The sequence below is a fragment of the Furipterus horrens genome, unplaced genomic scaffold (genome assembly GCF_987537825.1).
Source record: "Furipterus horrens unplaced genomic scaffold, mFurHor1.1.pri manual_scaffold_3, whole genome shotgun sequence".
NCBI lineage: Eukaryota > Metazoa > Chordata > Mammalia > Chiroptera > Furipteridae > Furipterus > Furipterus horrens.
Genome location: NW_028327173.1, coordinates 37445476 through 37471906, shown reverse-complemented (window position 1 = coordinate 37471906; position 26431 = coordinate 37445476). Strand labels below are relative to the sequence as shown.

The window sequence follows — 26431 nt, the reverse complement described above, 5'->3', positions numbered from 1 at the left end:
GAAGATCATGTCCACTGTTGATCGGCCAGCTCTGAAGCCACACTGGGACTCTGGGTAGACGCGGGAAGCAAGGGTCTGCAGGCGGGCAAGAGCGACCCGGGCGAATACTTTGCCGACGACGCTGAGGAGAGAGATGCCCCGGTAGTTGTTGCAGTCGCTGCGGTCTCCTTTGTTCTTGTACATGGTGATAATGTTGGCGTCTCTCATATCCTGGGGGATGTAACCCTCCTTCCAGCAGAGACAGAGTAGATGGTGGAGCGGCTGTAGCAGGACTGGTTTCCCGCTCTTTAGGATTTCTGGAGGGATTCCGTCGCTTCCTGGTGCTTTCCCACAAGCGAGGCGGTCGATGGCTTTGCCGAGCTCTGCCGCAGTAGGTGGGGTGTCTAGCTCCTCCATGACTGGTAGGTCTGGGATGGCGTTAAGAGCAGTGTCTGTTACGGTGTTCTTCGTTGCGTACAGCTCGAGGTAGTGCTCAGTCCACCGCCGCATTTGCTGTTCCTGGTCAGTGATGACCTCACCTGTCTTGGACTTAAGGGGGGCGATCTTGGAGGGGATTGGGCCTGTTGCCTTCTTGATACCCTCATACATTCCTCGTGCGTTGCCTATATCGGCGGCTTCCTGGATGCTTCTGCACAGGTTTAGCCAATAGGTATTGGCACAGTGGCGGGCGGTCTTCTGGACTTTGTTCCTGGCAGCCCGTAGAGCTTGAAGTGTACTGGGAGTGGGCGTGACCTTGTAAGCCAGTAGGGCCTTCCTCTTAGCCTCGATCACGGGTGTGGAGGCGGGGCGGGGCTCACCGCAGGGAGCACTGTAACCTGCAGCGACTTTCTTGGCTTGTCCCGTCCTTCCTTCCGAGTTTCTTGTTCCCCAGGAAGTTGGGCTTTCCTCATTTGTGAAATGGGGCCTAGTACCGCCTGCCCTGTAGTTGTGGGCAGAGCCGTGAGGGGACCCCGTGGGTGTTCCGCAGGGTAGTGACGGTGGAGTCTCTGTAGGGTCCTCCATAGGGAGAGCGGGGAGTGAGGGTCTCACCGTGAGCCTCAGGTCGGCTGGGAGCCTCGCGGGGAGCAGCCGGGCATCCGTTACGGGGCCTTGTCCTGGGGAGGGGTCTCAGAGGGGTCTGTGACCGAACAAGGTTGCAAGCCCCCTGCACAGAGAGGAGGCAGGAGGCCCGGCCGAGCCAGAGGAGACTGGCACTCACGTTAAATCGGGTGCTGTTTGGGGACAGGGACAAGGCACCGCAGGTGAGGAGCGAGGAGCCTGGGGAGCGAGAGGGGCCTCGTGTTGTGGGACACAGGGCTGGGCCAGAGTGAGCACGTCAAACACCAAATCGCATGACAGCCACACAGAAGGGGCAGGAAATGACATTTTAGGGACCCACAGAGGCCAAAACGTACTGGGCGGAACCCATGCCACGGCTCTTCTTCCTAAATTAAATGCCACCTTACTATCACAATTATTTGCACATTTTCTCTAGCTCCAAATTCTATTCTCAACCTCAGAAATCTAGGCTGGAAGTCCAAGTAAGTAGTCATCAACATGGGAAGTCTTATGATGAATACAGTCACCCTGGCCAAATACTAAAACATGTGGCAAAGCTCTTGGGAGCACAAACATTAGAAATCTAGTGGAGGACGAGAAACCAATAAAGGAAATGAAAAAGAAAAAGCTATGTAGGAGGAGAAGTTCAAGAAGACAAAGGGAAGTAATCATAAGCAGGTTTTTTAAAAGTCAAATAATAATTACTTTACCATTAATTGGGTTTCTATGTTAATTGGCTCATTCTTGGTTGTCTATCAAGAGAAGGAAAACTCTGATTCCAAAAAACCTCCGCTGCCTTGCGGCATACCTCTTCAGGGGAAAGGCTAAGGGAGTAAACCCCGACAGAAAATCCGGAGCCGGAGTCCCTAAGGCGGTTTGACGTTGTAGTCAACACCGACAACTCCTGCGGCGCACCTGAACCCAAGCTGTATCGACTCCGTCTTTCCCTTGGACCCTTCAGCTGCGAAGAGAGGGGGGGTCTGCTGCATGGGCAACAGCAGACCCTCCATATTACCCTGCCCAGGCTCTGTAGCTTCAGCGTCATCGCAAGATGTTGATTCAACACGGGAGGAGACAGATACCATGTCACTCCCGAGTCGGACTGCACAGCCATTCTCGGCGGTGCAGATAGACTCTTAAGAAGCTACACCATCGTCTCTCGAGACGGACGGCTGCCGACGACGACGACGGTTGTCTATCCTGTCTATTCCTTGACTCTTTCTTGCTAAAACACTCAGGCTGCAGAGTCCATTAAAACAGTCTCTTTCCTACCCTCAGCTGTAGCTATGGAGGTCACGTGATACAGTTCTGGCCATTAAGATAGGAGAGTATACAATCATCACCCAGCCTTACTGAGTTTGTACAGGGTATATAGAACCATACTTGGTACTTTAACATTCCTAGTAGACAAAATTTTGTAAAAGAACAATAAAATAAGGAGCAGAACATACTACAAAGCCAAAGTAATGAGAAGAGTGTAAGAAAATTATGGGAACTGATAAATAAAAGTCAGTACAGAGTATGGGGGAAACGAATTAGGAGTGGTCAGGAATACTTTGGGGAGGGGCCATAGGAAAAATAATACACAGTCTGCCATAGAACTCCTCCATACTGCCTTGCTATCACAGTCCATTGCACGTTTTCTCAAGTCCCAGATCCCCTCTCACCTTTAGAGATTCAATCGTGGCCTGCTTGTAAATCTTTCTTCCAGAAGCTTTCGTCTGAGGACTACTCTGGAGTCTAGGCGTTCGAACGACGAATTTATCCATTTCTAGGGGATTCCAACTACCTTCACGCGCTTGCAGTGCGTTCTGCTCAAGAAAAGAGGGCAGATTCTAAAACTTCATCAGAACTGCTGAGATTGTGTGCTCACTAAAGTGACACAAATGGGTTCTATACACTCTGGAAGCATTCCTGAATGAGGACTATTGGTTGGATTTACAGGAAGGTATTCTCCTTGAAAAAGAAACGCCTTCCCAAGAGCTGAAACTTGTACACTGATCGGTCAGAGTTAGGAAGTGCCCAGCTTTCAGAAGTGCACTTTGTGGCGGGGATTCCAATAGTGGCCCAGGCCAATGTTGACCCTAATGACAAGCCTCTTCCAACTTAGGTTGGGTTGTGGCAGGGTTCAAGTTCCACTGGGTTCAATAAAGCTCTCTTAACTACCCCAGCATAGCCTCAATCCCAAGGGTTCCCCTAGTAACGAGCAATCAACAACCACTTCCAGATCTCAGCAGAGCCCTCACAACAAGCAGCCACCTCCATGAACTGCTTGATGGTCGGAGGACCCTATAGCGACTAGTCTTCCGGATCCCAAAGCAAAAATAAACACCATCTTCCTCTGTCCTCAGCCTCAGGAGTCCAGAAAGGGGAACTAGCAACGGCCTGACGTGAAACCTACCAGGAAAAGAAGCCCTGGCAACAGCTATGCCCTTCCAGAGAACACCTTCTGAGGACCCTAGCTTGATGAAACTAAACGCATACTTCTTTCCACGGTGCTAGTTCCTCAGAAGAGGACCAGTCTGCTCGCACAACCCCTGTGGGGCACAGCAAACCACATTCCCCAGAATGCACTGCGAAAGGAGCGGATGAGGTTGTGCCCAGGGCGCCTGTAGTTCTTCCAGACCAACTTTCCCCAACGCACCGTGCGCCTCCCGCCTGTGGAGAACTACGTGTCCCAGAGTGCCCCTCCAAGGGAAGAACGGAGTCGGGGCGCGGAACGAGGGGTGCCGATTTGCTCTAGTACTGGCGTTGGTTGGCTCCACCTCTTCTCTCCAGTCTAGAAGTTCGTAGACCCGGAGCTGGGGCGGAGGCGGCAGTTTCGCCCTGGCTTGGGCGGAACTGAGAGGGACAGCGGAGGCGGAAGCGGCAGCCCGTGGGTTGGAGAAGGGCCTGGCCCCGGAAGGAGGAGGAAACCCTGAAAAGAAAACAACAAGCAGAGCTGCTGGCAGAGAAGGGAACAAAATGGCGGCGCCGAAAGGGAGCCTCTGGGTCAGGGCCCAAGTGGGGCTCCCGCCGCTGCTGCTGCTGACCATGGCCCTAGCCGTAGGCTCGGGGACCGCTTCTGCCGAAGCGTTTGACTCAGTCTTGGGTGATACGGCGTCGTGCCACCGGGTCTGTCAGTTGACCTACCCCTTGCACACCTACCCCAAGGTAGGGCCCGTCTGAACCGGGCTACAACCCTTCCCTAGCCGTCCATCTCTCCGCTCTTGCTCACCTCTGTCGGCTGTGGGAACCTGGCGATTGAATGCACCATTAACCGCTTCCCACCTATGTAGCTCCCGTTTTCCTTCCTAATCCTACCCGCACTGCACTCCTGCTGAAATTACCGGAAGTTTGTGCCGCACCCGCCCTGTAATGGGCTGCGGGATACAAAGATGAAAAAGATACGGCCCGTTTCCTGTGGGAGCTTGCGGGGCATCGGGAGACTTATCGATCGCAGCAGGAGGACTGATCATTAGCGCAGGTCCTCACCTTCAAGGAGCGTAAGGAACGGCGGGGGTGGGAGGTAGGAGCAGATATGCAAGCTCACCGAAGGTTACTTTTAAACCAGGTTTACTCAGCACCTCTCTGGGCCGGAGCTCACAGTTGGCCTGTTCTGGGAGTCAGACAGTAGACAATTCCACTAGGGTATGAAATGTATTAAGTCAGCCCGAGGAATTTGAGACGCACCGGACGGGCTCTCCATCTGTGTTGAATTGCTGTGTGCATGGCACTGCCACCAGAGACTGGGATGGCTTAAGAGAAGAAGCAGATAGATCTGCATTGAAAGAATTTACCATTCAGTGCAGAAGACAGGGCATTCGTGGAGCGAGTGAAGAAATGAGACTGCCCCTCAGGTGAAAGTGGGGGTGGGGGTGGTTGCAGGTTAGGGAGAAGAGGGACCCTACTTTCACTCCCTGTCCCCCTCGCAGGTGCTGCCTTTTCTTTAATTCCGTTCTACTTCTCAAGTTGTTTTTTCAATTTGAAAACTCTGTTGACTCAGCATTCTAGATTCCGTGGTGACTCCCCCACCCTGTCCCATATAGAGGGGCGGGCAAAAGGAAGTTTACAGTTGTGACTGCAGGAAAGTGTTGCCCTGGCTGGTGTGGCTCAATGGATTGAGTACTGGCCTGTAAGCCAAAGGGTCGCCGGTTGCTGGCCAGGTCCCCAGTTGGGGGCGCAAGAGGCAACCACATATTGATGTTTCTTTCCCTCTCTTCCCCTCTCTAAAAATAAATAAGTAGAATCTTAAAAAAGAAAAGAAAGGAAACACAGTGTTTATTCCACCCTTGTATAATTTGGGTATATGCTTTCCTCACCCCACTACCTTTATTTATAAAAGCTTTTGCTGATGCTGCTTGTCTTTTTCTCCTTGTTTTTCCTTTATCTCAGTGCTGCTTGCTTAACCGTGTCACTAGCTTTTTTTGCTCTTTCAAACTGCAAAGTAACTGAGGACAGGTCCAGTGAAGTTAGGATGTTCCTTACTGGCAAGTGTTTTCAGGTCTTTGAAATGAAAAATTCTAAATGCTATCACTTTCTATATGTCTGTTTACATTTTACATTGCACGAGAATTACCACTTTTCAAGACAAAGTATGGGAGAGAGTATTGTATTACCCTAAAATTTTCAGTCAGAGACTAATATAGCTAGAGAGAGAAATGAGAAATTCTGACTTCCAGACTTAAATCAATGTATAATGTCCCTAAATATATTCTCTCATCTAAGAGGAGTGTATGAGGAAACTCATTAATATTGTTTTGGCCTGGTTTGGGGTGGAGACTTATTTTGTATCATTTGACTATTTGGTTTTGGGTTTTTTGTTTTTTGAGATTCTCCTAGCAAATTTGTAGTATGAACCAGAATCCTGGAAGAATAATTAATTCAAAAGGATAAACATTCTGGAACTTTACGTACTTTTTAGGATATCCACTGCTTCCTAAAAATCTGTGTGAAAGTTCTAAGCCATTTTTACTTATTCTTTGAAGTTGTTCTCACCAAAAACGAAATCATTTGGCTCCCTGTAAGTCCTGGACTTAAAATTTACTGTCTACCCTCTGTTAGTTAACATGGTGAGAGATTATATTCATTATCCCTAATTCTCACAAACACCCTGCAAAGTAGGATTTTACAATTGAGGAAATTGAGGCTCTGAAAGGTTAAGTGACTTGCCCACGGTCACCTAGCCAAGAACTAGTGAAGTAGTTGGAATTCAGTCCTCAAACTGGCTACACTATATTGCCTTCTATTAATAAAGTTGTATTAAAATAATTAATTTACTTATCTCCTTGATTTCTGTTGGCCCTCCTCCCAATTATTGTCTTTTGCAGTTCAGGAAAAAGCAGTGTGTTACATAATAAATGAATTTAGATAAATTTACAAGCTCTGCATAGCCTCTCTTGGTCTGGTATTTGTAGCTGGCAGAGAGAGATCTCATTTTAAGGACTTATTTTCAGAATTATTTGTTGTATGAAAAGTACAATACTTTAACTGTTTGTAAGCAATTATTTTAAAATTATTATATTTTACCCTTTAACTTTCCTTAAAAATGTAATTGCATGATTTACCTGAGTCCAAACATGAGAGACATAAGTTTATGTTAATAACAAAGCTAATTAGATCCAGCCTGATCATTTTTTATATAGCTCTGAAACCAAATAAACCCAGATTCTATCCGCAGCCCCAGTTTTACTATCTTTGTGTCCTTGCTGATCACTTCACTTCTCCTGACTTTGTTTTATCAGCTGTAGGAAAAAACCCCTCACACTCTGCAGAGCTAGTGTGAGGATTAAAAATAATATACTGTATTTTTCTTACTGTAAGACGCACCTGACCATAAGATGCACCTAGGTTTAGAGGAGGAAAACAAGAAAAAAAAAACTGTACCAAATGGTGTACTGAAACATTTAATAAAATGTAACAATAATAGTTCAACCATGTAAATTGAACAGCAGTCAGCAGCAGTATTAAGAACCATCATCACTGTCATTAACAAATGAGGAAAGACTTTAAGATTCAAGTACTCTTCTAGTTTTCTGGGAACCCCAAGAACTCATCATTGCTAATGTCAGAATTTACGGGGGTCCTTTAATAACAGGCATTGAGGGAGTTAAGAGGTATCACTAGTTGTAACAGTCACTGAAGAGTATCACTATCCTAGTACAGGTTCTGGCGGACTACCCCCAGGGCCTGTTACAGCTAGTGATACCCCTTAATCCCCTCAGTGCCTGTGTTACTACTAGAATAGTGACCCCACTGTAACTCCCTTTATATACTACAAACTTCAGCATTTATGGCTGTTCACCCAGATACTGCTGGCCTCCTCACACAGAAATCTGGTGTGCACTGGAACCAGCATGGCGGTAGACAAGACAGCTGTAGCATCTAACGGAGCCACTAGCCAGCCAAGAATAAGTTACTTCAGCTCCACCCATCTGTCACTTGTGATTGGCAGAGCTTAATACACAGTGATTGATGATTGGATGCAGTTCTACTAACAAAGACCCCACCCAGTGTCAAAGACAATTGGCACTGTGCCTTATACCTGTTATTAACCTCAGGCGATTTGACAGGTCATAGGTTGTAGCTGGGAGCGTCAGGTGGCTATCTGCACTCTCCCAGGTCCCAGGTGATGGGCAGAGGCAGATGGCAACTGACCAGATGCCCTAAGATTCAGCAGTAAAGCGGGACATTTAATTGTCCCCAGGGGTTTCGCGAGGGCCCACCACTTCCTCTTCTAACAGCTGTCGCCACCGCTGAAAAGTCAGGTAATACACATCATGGTCTGTGACACAATATTTGCCCCATAAGACACACAGACATTTCCCCTCACTTTTGGGGGGAAGAAAGTGCCTTTTATGGAGCAAAAAATACAGTATGTGGCATTCTCAGCACAGTGCCTGACACATATCAATAGTTGTTTCTTCTGTTATGAGTATTTCATTAAACCAGTTTGGTACATGTGCATTAGCAGTGCTGAATAATGAGAGAATAGTTAGCTTGACTTAGTTCAGGGTATGAAAATGTGTATTCTTATTTAGCTGGTATTCTGTTTGGTGGGAAGGACCATTTTCTTGTGCTCTGAATCAGAGGAGATATATTTTATAAAAGCTTGACAGTCATTTAGGATATATGGGCCATGAATTATTACTTGGAGTAATAATATTTAGAACATGAAACTTGTACTTGGAACAAGGATACGATTCTTTTTTTTTTAAGTATATTGATTATGCTATTACAGTTGTCCCAATTTCTTTTCCCTTTGCTCCCCTCCACCCAGTACCCTACTTCCCTCCAGCAGTCCCACCCCCCCTTACTTCAGGTCCATGGGTTGTGCATATAAGTTCTTTGGCTTCACCCTTTCTATATGATTCTTAACTTCCCCCTGTCTATTTTGAACCAACCAATTATGTTTCTTAATCCTGTGCTTTTTCCCCCATTGTCCCTCTTCTCCTTCCCAGCTGATAACCCTCCAAATGATCCCCCTACCTATGGTTCTGTTCCTGTTCTGGTGCTTTGCTTAGTTTTTTGTTTGTTTTTGTTTCTGTTTTTTAGGTTCTGTTGTTGATAGTTGTGAGTTTGTTGTAATTGATTTTTCATAACTACCCACTCTGTGCTGAGTGTTATATCAGATGTTAAGTGTTAGTACAGTGCCTGGTACATTGTGGGTGCTCATTAAATATATTATTAATATTATGTCTTTTTGATAGTATAGCATAATATTAGTGATATTGTGAATATAAAATATATAATCCCCATATTCAAGATTTATGTAAGAGCATTGTCTCTTACGACTAAGGAAACTGAGGCTGAGAGAAATTTAAGTTACTGTCCAAGGTTGTACAAAATAAGTGGTGAGGCTGAGCTACCATGCCATACATATTCTCTTCTGAAAATGATACTTGGGGCTTATTGGTTGATTTAACAAAAGAAAACATCTGAAAATGAAATGGCATTCAGTAAAGCTCATACTAATGAGCTCATGCTTCCTTTGCACAATGTGAGGAAACACGTGGTACTCCAAAGACATAAGAATTCTTTTGTTGTACGAAGTCTGCAAAGGTTACTCAGGTATGCTTATTTTAATTGCTAAAATTCTTTCAATTTTACCTTAACAATAAATGCAACTAGAACTGACGTCCAAAAATGTGCTACCTTCAAAGCTGTATAATAAAGCTTGCTAATATTAGACTGCAGCCATCTCTTCCTAATAGATGGCTGCTGCTACATCAATTTTACTAATCCTCTGCTGGAAAGAAATGCATACCTTTGCATTCCATTGGTTGCTAACTGGTATATGCACACGCTGTTTCCTTCCTTATTAGGTACCTGCCAGTTTGTACACAGTGGATCACACAGTAAGTTAAGGGGGCTCCCCCACATGTACTGGTTTGTTTCAAATACTGTATGTATTTCATTGAAGGAAAACCTGTTGAAGACATGTCATTAGTCTTATTAAGCAGGAAACATTTTCCAGTAATGAAGAATAATATATCCTATCTTGAGCTCACACACATATACAATGACGCCTATAATTATTGTTTTCTGTCTTAAAATTCTATTATTATTAACACTACGACCATTTATTGATCATCTTCTATGTCCCAGGCACTGTGCTAGGAATAGCTATCCCAGCATTATTGAGGATGTTGGAGATAATAATTTATAGCTATTATCTCCTTTTATGATGAGAAAAACTGAGATTTAGACAGGTAAAGTAACTTATGCTGGGTCACTCACCTAAAAGGTTTTAACCCAGGTCTGGCTAATTCCATTGGCTTTACCATATGGCACACTATTGCTCTTGTTTGTGTTTTTAGTTAATAAGCCAACTTTAAAAAATCTTTCATGTAAGCATTTTTATAGGTGTACTCCTTACTTTGTGGGGCCCTTTATAGCACTATTTGCCATGTGAAGTTAATCATAATACTTTTCCTGTTAAGCTCGATGACTTGTATAAATATTCATGTGGCAGAAGTATGCTATTGCAATGTCCTAAGGCCCTTGCTTATCATTTGTATCTCTATTAAGGTTCTGATTATGTCACTGTTATTTTTATTTGCAATTTTTTTCCCATGAAATATGGGAAAAGAGTGATTTTACCCAGTAGGCTTCCTTCTTGGATATCACTTTAAGAAAAAGAAACTAAAACCTCTTTATATAGTAAATGTCTTGGCTCCTATTACCTGGCTCCTGTCATTTTTCTTCCAGTTATAAAATTTTTTACTGGACAGTTTATGATAAACCCTTCTGACTTTGCTTTCTTTTGACCTATTTTCCCCTGAGGGAAATACAGTTATTTTTTTTTTTGGTAATCCTCCCTGTTCTTGAATTCCCTAGGAAGAGGAGCTGTATGCCTGTCAGAGAGGTTGCAGGCTGTTTTCAATTTGTCAGTTTGTGGATGATGGAACTGACTTAAATCGGACCAAACTGGAATGTGAATCTGGTAAGATGCTATGCTAATGACATCAGCAGTATAACATTGGTGTTACATACTTTTTATATAAATTGAGTTGTGTTATACATTTAATGTATTTTCCTCAGAAAATGACAAGCATAATGTTTAAACTAGTCATCTAGCATATTTTAATTATTATGAAGTTATAGAGTTTTAGTAGCTGCTACTAGAAATTTCATGGGCTCTAGAAATTTCATGGGCTTTAAATTTCATCTCTTTGTTGAGATAGTATTATTTTGTACTGTGGATAGAACACCTTTGTTTAAGCAAGTATTTGGTTTAGACAAATGCAATAGTAATTACCCTTCTCATAATTCATCACTACCTTTTCAATGAATAGTATAATTTTCCTAAGCCTTTAAATCATAGGCTTGTTGAACTAGCCACTAGTTTTTTTAACTGACTCAGGCCTTTGACTCAGTATTTAATAGTGTATTCTTTTGTGGGTCATGCCAAGAAAAGAAGTAACCAGAGTGTTTGTCATGTCTTAAACCACTGTTCTTACCTTTTCCTGAAAGAGATCTGTTTAATAAAAGAAACCTGTAATTAGGACAAAATTGACATTTAGCTTTTTAAAGAACTATAATGGAATTTTCTCCATTCATAACATTATACTGTTTATTCAGTGTAGCAGGAGGTATGTTACTCCGTATCACTATGCCATGACTTAACATCCAGCTTTTGTGATATCATAACCTTACTTTTTATGGCTTAGTCTCCTAACTGTCCATCTCTATATGTGCATAATGCAATTCAGTTTAGTATGCAGCATCTTTGAGAAGTATATTACAAATACATGACTGGGTTGGAAAGAAAAACAAGATTGTTAGAGTGGTGAAGTGCTCTATCACAAGAAAAAGATGATTCTGGTGAACTAAATGAAGAGAGTATAACTGGTAGAGACCCATTTCAACTTTAGAGTATTGTTGTAGAACATGTTCTAAATTCCATTTTCTTAGAACTTAGGGTGTTAGACTAATTGCTTTTTCCCTTGCCACATGAATACCCTTGCTTCTCAACTAAGTGATCCAGTTCTGAACAGTAATATCATATATTTGTATAAATCATTAAAATATATTATGTTATTCAACCCCATAAAATAGGTGGTTATATTTCCATCTTAGACATATGGAAGTCAATAGTCAGAGAGGTTAAACAGTTAGCCTAGGTCACATACACAGCCAACAAATGATGGAGCCAAAACTTCGTGTTACCTGTTCAATGTTGTTTCCATTATGCAAACCTTAGCTATGAGGCTCCCCCTTTTATGAATGTCATCATATAGCTAGAATATGAGTATGTAATTAATAGATTTATACCTGAAACATTTGACTTGCGGGAGATAAAAGATAGGAGTTTTATTAAAATAATACATTTGCTATTACTACCAAATTTGGAAATACAAATTGATGAAATGCTTTTTAAATATAAGACATTTCTTCGCAAAATACCAAATCCCTTTTATGTCTTCCCTCTTTCTCTCTCTCTCTCTCTCTCTCTTTCTCTCTCTCTCTCTCTCTCTCTCTCTCTCTCTCTCTCTCTCTCTCTCTCTCTCTCTCTCGTAATTTGACTGTTTTTCTCTTACAGCATGTACAGAAGCATATTCCCAATCTGATGAGCAATATGCTTGCCATCTTGGTTGCCAGAATCAGCTGCCATTTGCTGAATTGAGACAAGAACAAGTACGAAACAAAACTGCCTTTTAAAATTGCCTGCTTAGATTGTACTCACTTGTACTGAAATAGTTATCATCCAGTTGATCCTATTTTAGTGTTATAATTTATAATCAGTTTTCAGCAAACAATTTATATGTTTGCAAATAGAAAAATCAATTCAATTTTTGTATAACGCTTTACCGTTAAAAGGTACATTCACATACGTAATCTCATTTTGGTTTTTTCTCGTGGTCTGTTGAAGATATTTTCCCCCTTTTACGTATGAAAAAACTGAGGTTCAGGGAAACTGATAGTTCAGAGTCCGTTTTTTTCATTCCAAGTTTAATTACCTTAACTCAGATCATCATCTATATTACTAAATTAACTTCCAAACTGTTTTCCCACTTTAACCCCCTCTAGTTTATCTTTTAGTCTGTGTTCAGATATTTATTTTCTAAATGGAAATCTCATCATGTCATACTTCTATCTTACATACTTCAGTTGTTCCCCATTACATACAAGTTGATCACAACTTTGCTTCTAATTACGTCTCCTATGTCATCTGCTATAATTCCCCATCTCTCATACTCTGTACTCTCTAAACATATTGGGAAAAATTCCTTAATTTTATTAAATTTTTCATAGAAAATACAACCACATGATACAAAACTCAAAAGGTGTCTCCCACTGTTGTATCTCTTGTCCTCCATTGAAGTAGCCTGTCACTAATATAGGTACATTTTATGCATATACAAGAATACATGCATTCTTTTTTTTTTTAAATTAAAGTATACATAATGAATGTCTACTCTCTTTTCACTACATAATATTTCATTGTATGGCAGTATCATTTATGCATTCCATTATTTGGGACATGTAGGTTATTTCTACTGTTTTTCATTTAAAAATGATATTGTATGTTTTGCCCATTTATGAGTCAGAATTGGAGGCGAGATGATGTCAATAAGTGTTATATCATTATAGTAGCTTACTCTCTCTATATATATATTTGACCCATAAATACTTCTCTTACCCTGACCTCTTAACAGATGTCTCACATTTTATGCATGTATTATTTTGATTGATTTTCCATTGATGTTCATAATGGCATGATTTATTTTACTTAAAAGTATTAAAGATAAGAATGGTGTGATTTATCCCTTTCCCTTCTACCTCTTGAGGACTTGCTAGTCCTTATTTAAACAAATCTTAAGATTCTCCTTATTTGTGGACCTAATTCAAAAGCCTTTTATTCTGATACAGGTGACAGGTAGCTTATAAATATTTTTGGTGGCAAATTAAAGAGATTTTCAGCTTTATCATAGTCAGCTTTCAGAAATAACTAAGCGTTTACCTAATGGTAATGATTATTGTATTCATTTAATTCTTTATACCCTATCCCAATGAGGATTTGGAGAATCTTGGTTATATTGTTCTCTTGAATATGCTTATATAAATAATAATAATAATAATAATAATAATAATAATAATAATAATAAATGTAATGATTTAATTTTGTTTTTTAAAGCTCATGTCCCTGATGCCAAAAATGCATCTGCTCTTCCCTCTAACTCTGGTAAGGTCATTCTGGAGTGACATGATGGATTCTGCACAGAGCTTCATAACCTCTTCCTGGACTTTTTATCTTCAAGCAGATGATGGAAAAATAGTTATATTCCAGGTGACAACTGTGCTTTATATATTCACATAAATACCAACAACAGTAAATGAATGTCTTGGCATACAGCCATGTATTCAGTCACTTACAAATATTTATTATCAAATAATATTTATTTGGCCTAATGAAAACATTGGGCATCACGACACAATGTGACTTACTCTTCCCTCTGCCCATTGGAAGCCTATCTAAAGCCCATCAGTCCTTATCTAATAAGAACGCTCTTCAAAATTTTATAATAGTTAAATTGAAAAAATGAAGCCTTTAGATATGAGAGATAAGCATAATTAATATACTTTGAATATACATAGTGGCATATATTTAATAGGTGGATGTTAAAGAAAAGAAATATGACATAATTTTTAGTTGTTTTTAGAGCTTTTCCTCATAACTCTTGTAAGAGAGCTTGTTGAAGAAGCATGTTGCCTCCTGGAGGGGTAGCTTTTCTCCTACCTCATTATTTACAATGTGATAATATTAGTAGCTATTTTTTGAAGGTTCTTATGTACTAGGGACTTATGTACTTCATCTGAAATCTTCAAACAACTTCATGAGGTTGTATTATCTGTATTTTGTTGATGAGGAAACTGAGAGTCTAGCTTGTTCAAGGTCACCCTGCCAGTGAGTAACAAAAATAGGCTTCAAACTCAGGTCCTTTAGCTCCAAGGCTCATATACCACTTTATCATACTGTCTTCCTTTTAATTCCATAGTTAAATTCCTTAAACGTACCAGTCCCTAAATTATGTTGTGGTACTTTCAGGTAATAATTAAATGAGTCTTTGATTATTATTACTAAGTGAGTGGCTTACTGTAAGGCTAGTATATGATTTTTAGCACTATCCTGAGCCTTGGGTCCCTAATAAAGTAAAACACAGAAGGAATTTTCTCTCTTTAAATTCATGAATAAGCTTTATATCCTAAAGCTACTTAGTTAAAGCATAAGTTGACTCGAGTGGAGTCCTTCGTTTCTGATTAAATGTGAGATTAGCTGTTTCCCTCTTTGTGTCAACTTGAGTGTAACTAGGGTGGAGAAGCCCCCACTTCAGAGGGTCAGTGCTCACTGTAATTTATAACTCATACTTAAGGAAGAATGGAATGTTTCAGCTGAGGAAAAAAATAGGGATAATAAGTGTTTAGCCAAAAATGTTGGCAGTCTGCTAATTTACTCCTGATTAACTAGAATTAGAACTCATTTTTACAGGGTATGATATTTAATGCAGTATGTTATAATTTATTCTTTTTTCTGTTTTTTAAAAATGTTGTCAGGAAGTTAAACTAAATACTCGATCATGCCAGCAAGATATCTGTTTCTTTGCAAGGCACTGGATCTGATAGTTAGGAAGTGCAATTAAAATATATTGTGGTTAATGTGTTTTATTTTTTATACCATACTTCTGTTACTTTTTCTCAATTTGAGTGTTTATAGAGATGATGTGTTACAGAACTTGCTACTGAGAAAAGCTTAAGAAATACAAATGGCTTAATTGCTTTCATTATCATTTTAGTCTAAGCCAGAAATCCAGTATACACCACAGTTGGAGCAGGAGCCTACAAATTTGAAGGAATCATCACTAAACAAAATGTCCTGTAAGTTTTATTTTAAGCAGCTTAGGATAAAAACATTAGCAGTGAATCCTGGCTGGTGTGGCTCAGTGGACTGAGCATTGGCCTGTGAACTGAAAGGTCGCCAGTTTGATTCCTGGTCGGGGCACATGTTTCTCTCCCTCTCTTTCAACCTCCCTTCCCTCCTCTATCAAAATAAAGACATAAATTTTTTTATTTAAAAATTAGCAGTCAAATCTGGTTGTGATAGAATTAGTTGTGTGATTGTTTTTACACTAATGGAAGATTAACAAATAATTTCTAAAACAGTGATTCTCAAACTTTAAAGCACATTAGGATCTAGAGAGCTTGTTAAAAACAGATTTCTGAGCCCCACATCCAGAATTTCCAATTTACTAGCCCTGGGGATGGGGCTTGAGAATTTGCATTTCTAACAAGTTCACAGATTTTGTTGATGCTATTGGTCTGGGGACCGCACTTTGAGAACCACTATTCTATAGCCATTTAGTTTGCTTTGAAGAATGTTACAAGTATAAACTAATGAAATGTTCTGCTACATCCCAATAAAGTAACCATAGTGAAACTACGCTGAAAGAGTGAGTTCCTAATTCTATTTTTATTTCCTTACAAGAAGTGAATTTTAACTCTTGGAAATATAGAACATCAAGCTAAAGCTGAGCTTTTAAAATATACTAGGTCATACCTTATTGCAGACACTGATTTACTTAACTTTCTAATTATTTTGCTGGGTGGATAATGACAGCACGTAAGGCCATCTTTAACTTTGCATTAGAATAAACCAAATTCTATTATTCAAGTCTACTTGTAATTAAACTGAAAGCTTTAATATCAATGAAAATTTGGAAATAGGAAATCCTTAATGTAGTAGAATATCCGATTTGTTTTTGATGTGTCACAGGAACTTGCATTCATTAGTAAATGTATCAGATTATACTTACAGAAACAACTGGGTATCTGTAAAGTGTATTGATCTAGAAGTAGTCATTTGAGACTATCTTTTGGAGTATAGGATATCATAAACATGTACATTGTTACTTCAGCAGATCTACAAATGAGAAGTTCACAAGTACACAGGAACTATCTTGAAGATGGAGAAAGTGATGGCTTTTTAAGATGCCTCTCTCTGTATGTATTCCTCTTTATTAATGGGTATAGGAGATAAAATCTGACTTAGATACATTCCTTTTTTATTACTTAAAAATTTTATTAGCTGCTCAAAAGTAAAAATCTTTACCTTTTCCCTGCCAAATATGTGCTTTGAATATTTTAGTTTGTTTAAAAGGTAATATGCATACTATTTTAATAAAACCCAAGTGGGTAGTTTTTTTCACAGTACAAAAGCTTTCTTGTTAGGATTCCTTGATTTATGTTAAGAAATGGGCGTCTCCAGCTATTTAATTTAAATGTATGTTAATGATTCGGGGATCAGATTTTTGTTTTTAGCTGCATAGCCACACATGAGGCTAGGGGAGGTAGGTTAAGGGTGACAGATTAAGGAGGGCTTTATGTTCTGTACTACGGAGTGTCAGCTCTATGCCAAGGATTCTTAGGATGGCAGGAGAAAGTGGGCAGGCAAGGATAATGGGTACATTATGCCTTTGTAGGAAGGAATATCAAGCCTTCTGAGGGTGAAGAGGGTTTTGTCAAAGTATGTGTGCTCATTGTCCAAGGAGTTATGATGTGAGTTTTCCCCCCACAACATCCCCTACCCACCAAAAAAAAAAAAAAAAGAAAGGAAGTGGGTCTTAACACTTACTGGTAACTATTTACTCTGTCAGATACCAGGCCAAGCACTTGAGCAGGACCTATACAAGTGTTTGCCCTCACAGTCTCACACTGCAGTGGTCCAAAGTGCACACTTCCTGTAATTTCTTGTGATAGAAATAGTTTCTTGACAGGTTTTATCAGATATTAGTAGAGCCATATTGGAATCTAGAAATTAATGCCTTTTACCAAACACAGTGTTTAAAGACTGGGTGAGAAAATGAGGATTTAACTTTAAATTTTCCCTTCCTTCCCTTTCTAAACCTGCTTTTTGATCTTGTGCAAAAAAATGGGCAATTTTTCCCTCTCCAGTATTTAGGATTTTTGTTGTAATTTGATAGTTTTGTGAAAGCTAAGTAATCACCTAATTTTAAGTTACAGTTTATTCTCGATACTTCACTACCTGGCATCTTATTTGTGTTATTGTTCTTTAACATTTTGTCATTATATTTTATATTGTTTTTTCAAATCTAACATTTTGAAAGTAATTTTGTAAATGTTTAACTTAGGAAGCAGCTAACTTCATAACTAGAGATTTAATTCTGTGAAGCTTCTGTGCACAAGCGTGAATTATTATAATATCCCACATTTTAATAAAAAGAATTTTTTAAAATGCTTTTCCCCTCTATGATCTCATTTGACTCTTAGAACAGTGTATCTTGTGATAAATAGGTAGATCAGAGAGGTGAATCAACTATCCCCAAGGTTATATATCTACTATGTTAAAATTCAAACCTAGGTTTTCTAATTCTCTGTCTTCTAATCATCCTGTTCTGCCGTAGCTGTCATGATTTTCCATGATGGCATACAACATCGCCTAGCCAGTTAGTGGAAACTGGTGTTCTGATTCTTACTACAGTACTTCTTTTTATTGTATCACATAGTTATTATGAAGTTACCCTTGACCTCCAGAATGGAAATGGAGTTCACACTCATTTTTTCACTTGCCATTTTTTGGGGGGGAGAGAATATCACGTGCCATGCACTGTGTTAGGAACTTGAAACCTAAGAAAAGATGTTCAGTCTCTGCCTCTATGGAATTCTCAGGTCTAGTATGTTAGACACAGACATGTAAACAGTGAACAACACAATAGTTTTATCGCCACCTATTATACATACACACATGTCATATATAGAGTACAAGGAATATTAAGTCTATCAAGTTTCAGTTGGAGGATTTACAGAGGAGATAGAAATGTCTTAAATGTTGAGTAGAGATTTTTGCTAGTTGTAGCACATTTGTTTAAGAGATTTGACCAAACCAAGTTGACAAGAGCTAGATAGGAGCAAGAAAGGAATCATTTTTAATATCAAGAAGAGGCCTTTGTGAAAAATAGAGGATCACTTTGGAGAACTTTCTTAAGTTGGGAAAGAATTTTAGAGGTCTGAACTAGGGCAGTAGATGAGGAGAATAGGAAATGATGGAGAGAGTTGAGAATCTTGTAGAATTGCTTTATTGTAGAGGTTGAAGAAGTAGATTGACTATAAAATGAGCACTACTTTTCTGGTTTAACTAGTTGTGACTGGAATCCAGATATCAAACATATCCTCCTCATTTCATGGAAAGGAATTCCTTAGTACCCAGGTTAGGGCTAGGCTATGTAAATTAGGTATTTTTTCATTAAAAATACTTTTTATTCTATTCTCTTTCTAAATCGGAATACGTAAAGCATCATATAAAAGTTCCTGCTTTTGGTTAACAATGTATTTTCTAAAGTCTGCCTCTTTTGCTGAGAGACAAATAGTGACTGCAGCTTTTTTCCTTAGTATGTTCAAGGGTTGGCAGACCATCAAGTGAATGGGTTATGGTGGTAACTTCAGATGTTTTATTAGGCAGTGTTGGATGCGCACAGACTTATTCCTGTTCTTGGAATCTTAATCTATAGTTTGGCAAACATAGGTCAGTTATAGAAAAAGCTTTAGTTGCTGATTCTTGTAACTCGCTTTCTACATTAAGATATTTTAATCATAAGAAACATATAACTATCTGTTTATGAAGATATGCTGTAGTGGATACAGAATGCCTCACAATGGATGTACTCTTGTAAATTGAACAAGTAAGTAAATTGTGACAGATTAAATGTTTGAAATGTTCTAGAGACGCTAACTTCTGGGAGCATGTTGTGAATCCCTTTAAAACAAATGATAATTTTATAATTTACTTATTTTATACCTTAATTCTGGGATATTGGGTTTTCTTAAAGCAAGTATGATAATACTTTGCAAAATAATATATGACATTTTTATAGCAGTATATAATTTATAGGACACTTTCATTTGCCTTATCTCATTTAGTAATTTAAAAATACCTTTCACAGTTATTTGCTTTAATTTTATACATTTAATGAGAAGCCAGTATGTCTGATTTTTAAATTATATAAGTGACATAGCTATGTTACGGAAACTTGAGGGATCGAGGGAAGGACTTATACCACCCTAATATAATACCTATTATAATATTTTTCTTCTATAAGTATGTTTTTAAGATTAGTTTTAAAGGTAGTAACCATAAAGTTTTAATTATATTATTAAACTAAGAATCTCCTATTTCTTATATTATGAAATTTTAACATGACTAATTTTATTTTTTTCCAGTAACTCTGGGTGGATTTTAACCACAACTCTTGTCCTGTCGGTGATGGTATTGCTCTGGATTTGCTGTGCGACTGTTGCCACAGCTGTGGAGCAGTATGTTCCCTCTGAGGTGAATTTAATTCTAATACGTTGTTTGAAGACTGAACCATGTGATCAATCATTTTAAATGCCTGTTTGTTTAACTAGAGAAACAAGGCCTCTTTACTAACAGAGTGAGAGAAGATTTGGTGGTTTTAATCACACACCTGGGTGTTGGCAGGAATGAAAAATTACAGGTTTGCAACGCAAGGATCATTGTTCTAGTTTTCTGTAGAGCTACTGCCATAGTTACGCTGGTTTGAGTGAAGTATTTCTCCTAGTTCTTTGAAACTGAGAAGAACCTGCTGTCATCAGTTTCTGAGGTGATATTTAAGAAATAAGACTTGTAAAACCACTTAAAATTTTTAATTGTCACAAATTTTAGAAGCAGCAAGGCTAAAGTGTGTGATTTTGAGTTCATTTGTTTTGGTATCTAACCTTGAGAGGGATGGAAAACTATTGTGACTTCCTTGGTAATTAAAATTCAACTCACCCAAGAAACCTACTTGTAAGGTAAAGGAGTTTTGTTTTGGGAAAAGTCTGTAATTTGCTGATTCAATTTAGCTTTCAAGGCAGGAAATTTATTTATATAACTAAATATGGGATAATAGTTTCTGTTGACCTCAACTCCTATTGAAATAGACTTTAATTCTCTTGTGGTTCGAAAGTGCAATATAAAAAGAGTGAAAAGAAGAAAGGAGGGAAATTAAATAGAATCTAGTAATAAGTAGTTGGCGTGTGCCTAACATGGTGCTTAAACAGTCTTATCTAAATAGACTATAAAGATCGGTTTTAATATAAGATTTACACATGAATAGTTAAGGTAACAGTTTCTTTTTTAAGATGATATATGATACAGGCAGCTAGAAACTGGAACAGGACAATGTTGATAACTAACATTTACATAGTTCTTTAAACTTACATGTCCGGCAGTACTCTACAGTAGGTTTTATTACCCATTTAATAGATGATTAAGCAGGATTACAAGGTCTAGTTAACCTTCATGGGATTGCACAGCCATGAAAGTATTGAGGCTGGAATTAGTTCGTCTTTAGACTCACAACTCCTATGTTTTTTTCCTGCATACTATTTTTCCTATGGCTGATAAGGGGCACAAATAATAAATGTATAAAGTGTTAAGGAAAGCAGACACCATGTGCTGAGATTTTCAGATAATGCTTTTAGATAATGTAGATTTTGATTTGAACTTGGAAAAATTGGTAGGTGTGGATTAGCAGATAGAGGAGGGTAAAGAATTTTCCCAGGTATAGGCAAGAATAGATAATTATCAGGGAAATACTGTGAGTTGACTTGATTGAAAGAACTTAAATTAGGAAACTAAACCAAATAGATAACGGATCTGGAATTGAAATATTAGAAATTGTGTACATTTCTGTAAAACCCATCTACTTGGTATATAAATGTACTGATGACATCCTTTTGCTATATTTATTACATGTGTCATTTTTAGTTCTGATATCCATATTTTAGTCATTTTATTGTTTCTGATAAAATGAAATTACCCATCTTACATAGGATTGCTTTTGCCTAGTACTTCCTTTTAAGGTACCCCATTCACTCTAAATCCTGTGGCAACAAAGCTACAAACCTATAGTAATAAATCTTTGTTGACCTTTCACCATGTGGTACTTTGTTCCTTCTCCTTACCCCTAGGATGCCCTTGTTTAAAAAAGAAAAAAGACACATGAAGCAATTGGTCTGATTATTGCCAGGAAACTCTGGCTGGTTGGCCTCAGGTGAAATTTACCTTGATAAATTTACCGCAACCTGGATTCTGGTCCCCAGGCCTACTGACTAATAAGAGCACTTTCTACTGGGTGCTGTTTTAAATGAATTAGCTCATTTAAACCTTTCACTAATTCTGTGAGTTGGCTGATATTTTTACCCCCATTTTCCACATATGAAAACTGTATGAGAGAGTTTATAATTGCCCCAGTATCACATACCAGTAGGTGGTAGAACCAGAATTTGGCCCCAGGTAGCCTGACTCCAAAGCCAATACCCTCAAGTTTTTTTAGTTATCTGGGCATCATAAATAGGGGAGTGGATTATGTGATGCATATCAGGCCCTGACCTCCTGTGTGCCTTCTAACACTAGGAAGATGAATACCACTGGGACCACATGATTCATGTGTTTGAGCCAGGATGCTCAACTCTCTCTTATCCACATAGTTCTTAGATGGACATTTCATAGGCTTTCCTCTCTTATTTCCTTACTTGACTTATGGAAATGACTTCCTCTTCTGGTGTTGTTTAGGCATATTAATGCCTCTTATTATGGTTTTGATTACATCTTATAGATTTGGGGAATCTTTCCTTCCCTTTCAGATGACTCTTGATCTTTCTTTTCCTTTAGATGTCTCTCCTGTGATAAATTTTGTTTTGGTTGTATAGTTTTCATTCTGTGAAAAATTTTCTCCCCCTATTTTCAAATTCTTTGGGGAACACCTCGCTTTTCCTATATATGCCCCCTAGACTCCTGTGATTATAAATCCCAAGGCATCAACACCCATGTGGAGTCCTGTTGATGCCTGTTACATATCCACAAATATCTGCCATAATGGATACTACTTTCTTTCCCTTCTCCAGAATTCTTCTTCATATCCTTAACAATTAAAATTATGGCTATAATCTCAAAGAGCCTAGACTTTTCTAAAAGATATATTTTCTAGAAAAATGTGTAGAAAACAGCCATTTGGAATCACTGCTTTTAGACTTTTACTTCGTATGTAAAACCACACTTTGGCTAGGTATTAATGTTGTTTTGACCATATTTTTATTATATATATTATTTTATTATATAGTACTGTATACTTAGTGTAGAAATTTGTGAAGTACATATAAAGAAGCAAAAAATAATTACTCCCATCACCCAGAACTATTTTTGTGTTGCCATCTGAGTGGATTTCTTTTATAAACAATTAGGTTTTTGTTTCTTGTTTTAAAATATTGCAGTGTAAGTACTCCATTCCTGTTGTTTCTTGTTTGTTTGTTTGTTTACTGTAAAAGTACCCAAGAACATAGCATTAGAAAGTTACTCAGATTTTCTTGGCCAAAAGCCACCTATTTTAAAAAACTTGCTTTTCATAATGTCTTTTCATTGATTTTATTATTGTGACAAACTATTTCTAACTCCTCCATAGTATAATATGAGATTCCATTTTAATTATATAAGTATGTGTAATTCGTCTGTGAGCAGTGTTATTTATATTGTATTACTTACATATATGATCCTGTGTGTTTGTAGGAAGTGAGAATGTGTGTCTCGTAAGTGCAGACCTGGTATCTTGGAGCTTAAACATGAAATGTAAAAAGCTTCCTTTTTTAGTTACTACAAACAAAGCTTAAAGTGGTGGTAGTAATGTCTGGAATGTGGTCTTAGAAACTTATGAACAGCTTTATTTTTCCTATTTAGGAAAACTCTGAAAGCCTGCTTTGCACATAGTTAGATACTCATTATATATCATTTGATTGTAATGGCCAGAACAAGCTGGCAAAGAATTTCATTTTCTTGGTTGATCTTAAAAGTAGGGTCTTTTTGAATGACTTGATGTATAAAGATTTTGATCCTGTTTTTCACTTTCTTCCCCTCTGTTTCTTCACATTTATGATGTCATTTTTGAAACTTAATGGGATGACACTGTATCTTGTTGAGTTATCTATTTAAGATAATAAAGAGTTGTCATTCACAGTGGTCCTTGTCAGGCAGGTCAAACCTGACATATAAAAACAGTGTTTAGTGATATTGGATGTTCCTTCCTAAAAAATCAGGCAGCTTCAGAAATTTGCTATAGTGACAGATGTTGATATACATACTGCCTCCTTGTTATCTCTTTATATGTATGCTTCCTTTTTCCTTATTTGTCAAGACCATGATGATCTGATTTCATGTATTCAGTTAAGAAGGCCTTTAGAAAACTCCTAGTAACATTAATGTTAGTAAATCACATACAGTTATGGGTAACTTGTTAATGTGACAGGCCCTGTTCAAGAGATTAAAGATAAAATGAAGAAAAGATCAAGATGGAACAAAGTTTAAGGCTTCCAAGACTCAGGAAGTAGAGTGAAATATCTTTAAAATATAATAAACGTTTTCTTTGTCTAAAAAAAAAAAGTCCAAGAATCTTGCCATTTAGAAACTTTTAAATCTCATAAAAGAGTCAATCAGAAAACAATGTAAGTGCCACAGCTTTTTAATTCAAATTCTGTTAAGGAATTGTTTTAGAAAAGATTTAAGTAACTTAGTCAAGATTACATAACTGGTTAGTAGTAGAGCCAGGCCTAAATTCCAAATATTATTTACTAATTAAATTTATTTTTTAACTTTTAGAAGTTATATGTGTAACATAAATTAAATCTTCCTCTTCCTCACTTCCAGATAAACCACAGCCAATAGTTTAAAAATTTTTTCCAAGTAATTACCATTTTAAAATTTTATCTTCGATTTTTTTGTTTTATGAGCTTTAGATATTATCTAATGTCTTCCTACAGAAGGATAATGAATTAATTAGTTCCCTTACACTATCTCCCACCTCACCTCCATCTCTTCACTTTCTTCCATGTTGATGTTTGAAATCATTCTAACAGTTCCTGGTTCCTGTTTCAAGGTCTTTAAATGTTGCAAAGTAGAGTTGTGAAAGTGCTTCTTTCACAATGCCGCAGAGAAAATTACCACATGCTCACCCTGGGTTTTAAGGAGGCCATGCCTTGTCAGATCCATGTCCAGTGTGCATCAACCACTGAATATGTCTGGAAGATATTCTTACTGGAAAAGTATAAGGTACTGAGCTGTCTCCTTGTTGCAGGATAGTTGTTGCCTTGAAACAGTAGGCAGCAAACCATATCTGAAATACGAAACAAATAGGCAACCATCACTACAGTCACTTTTAAAACATCTTTATCACCCCAAAAAGAAGATTCAGACTCATTAGTAGTCACTCCCCATATCCTCCCAAGCACCACCACTTCCCCACCCCCTACCTCCATCATGGCCTCTTAAACTTAGCATATTTTCAAGGTTGGCTCATGTTGTGGCATGTATCGATATTGATAGATACTTAAAATCTTGAAAGTGCACTTATTCAACATCTTTTAAATGCACTTTCCAGCATAAGTACTTCTATATAGTTCTGGCTCTATGTTTGGTCACTTGCCTTCTCAATAAGGTCAGCACTTCCGTTTTTAACTCATGATTCAGAGATGTATTGCTGTAGGAGTCAACAAAATCTATTCCATTTCTTAGCAAGTACTTTTCATTTTGCTTTTCTGCCTTTAGGAGATCATCATACATCTAAATAGACCTACTTCCAAAAGATATTAGACATTAACATTATACTTCAGTGAGTTTTATGACATGTACAGTGACTCCATTTTATGCTTTCATTCTTTTGTTTTACTTTCTTCTTGGATATGATAGTAATAATTTAAGGAGCTTTTATGTGTTTATGAAGACCTTTCTATCAGTGTTAAAATATTTCATGTAAATTTTTTTGTTCTCAAAACCTTTTAAAATAGCACATATTTTTCAAATGCATTAAGTTAAAACATTTAGTAGCAGAGAAACTTACTCCAAATCATTTGATTACTTGGTCGGAGGGATAAGATCTTAAAAGGAATTAATCACTTAAAGAATCAAACATACCAAATCAGTGCACTTGGTATGACCACACTAACTCCATTTAAACTTGAGAAATTTTTCCTGTTGCCCACTTGTTATGATTCTAAATATTTTAAGTTGGAACATGTTGGAAAAGCTTTCTTTGGCCAGAACAGGCAACTGAATCACCTATCTGTAACACTTTGATTAAAGGTATTCTTCATTCTTGAGGACAGCTATAGTTTATTTTTTGTTTGTTTGTTTTGTTTTTTTACAAAATACCCATAGATTAAATTTTTATTTGGAGACTTATTTATTGGTGTTCCTAATTATCCGAATTCTAACATGCATTGATTTTCTTTTGCAGAAGCTGAGCATCTATGGTGACTTGGAATTTGTGAATGAACAGAAACTAAACAGATATCCAGCTTCTTCTCTTGTGGTTATTAGATCTCAAGCTGAAGACCATGAAGAAGCAGGGCCCCTACCAACAAAAGTGAATCTTGCTCATTCAGAAATTTAAGCTTTTTTTCTTTTTTCAAGAAAAGTGTAATAGATTAAATTCCATTTCTCTAGGGCTTTTAAAATTGGTTTCATTGGATATAGGGCTTAAAAATCACTATAAAATGATAATGAAGTTACCCAAATCTGTGAAGACTATTTGCTGTAAGATTACCTGTAATTTTTTTCTAGTAATTTAAGAGATGGATATTTGGGATTGAATTTTTATTTTAGTATCTGTAGCTACTTCATTATTTGTATTGTTTTTGTTTTTAGCCAAATTCTATGAGCTAATCATTGTTTTCCCCACCTCTCACTGTGATACCATCAGTCACTTTAGTTAATAAGCTGAATACTCAATAGGATATGATGCTTCTGCTCAGAAATGGCCCACAACCTGTAATTTGAAATCTAGCAGGAAATGCCCTTACACTACGTTTTCAGTTGTATTGAACTGAAATCATTAAAATTTCATTGGAATAA

At 38.0% G+C, this 26431-nt stretch overlaps 2 protein-coding genes across 6 annotated transcripts in view; one reads left to right on the top strand and one right to left on the bottom strand.

The window, feature by feature from the left end:
- Positions 1-3967, bottom strand: part of TCEANC2 (transcription elongation factor A N-terminal and central domain containing 2) — a 39572-nt gene extending 35605 nt beyond the window's left edge. Inside the window, exons 1-2 of one of the 2 annotated variants that reach the window (XM_090269513.1) lie at positions 3683-3967; positions 2706-2849 (exon numbers count right to left, since the gene is read on the bottom strand). In XM_090269513.1, coding sequence (XP_090125639.1) covers positions 2706-2807 — 102 coding nt within the window. In that variant the 5' untranslated portion in view covers positions 2808-2849; positions 3683-3967. Of the gene's footprint in view, positions 1-2705; positions 2850-3439; positions 3638-3682 lie in introns of those variants that run through there. The other variant, XM_090269512.1, reaches the window with a different exon arrangement.
- On the top strand, positions 3783-26431 carry TMEM59 (transmembrane protein 59). Of its 4 annotated transcripts, none has more exons than XM_090269507.1 (9): positions 3783-4191; positions 9342-9374; positions 10357-10462; positions 12062-12156; positions 13658-13810; positions 15315-15396; positions 16434-16518; positions 19753-19861; positions 25815-26431. In XM_090269507.1, exons 1-9 carry the CDS (start codon positions 4003-4005, stop codon positions 25968-25970), a joined length of 1008 nt encoding a protein of 335 aa, XP_090125633.1. In that variant the 5' UTR covers positions 3783-4002; the 3' UTR covers positions 25971-26431. The 4 variants fall into 4 exon arrangements, with proteins under 4 accessions (XP_090125633.1, XP_090125634.1, XP_090125637.1 ...); XM_090269508.1 differs by having other exon boundaries at positions 3784-4191; positions 16437-16518; XM_090269511.1 differs by lacking the exon at positions 9342-9374 and having other exon boundaries at positions 3785-4191; positions 16437-16518.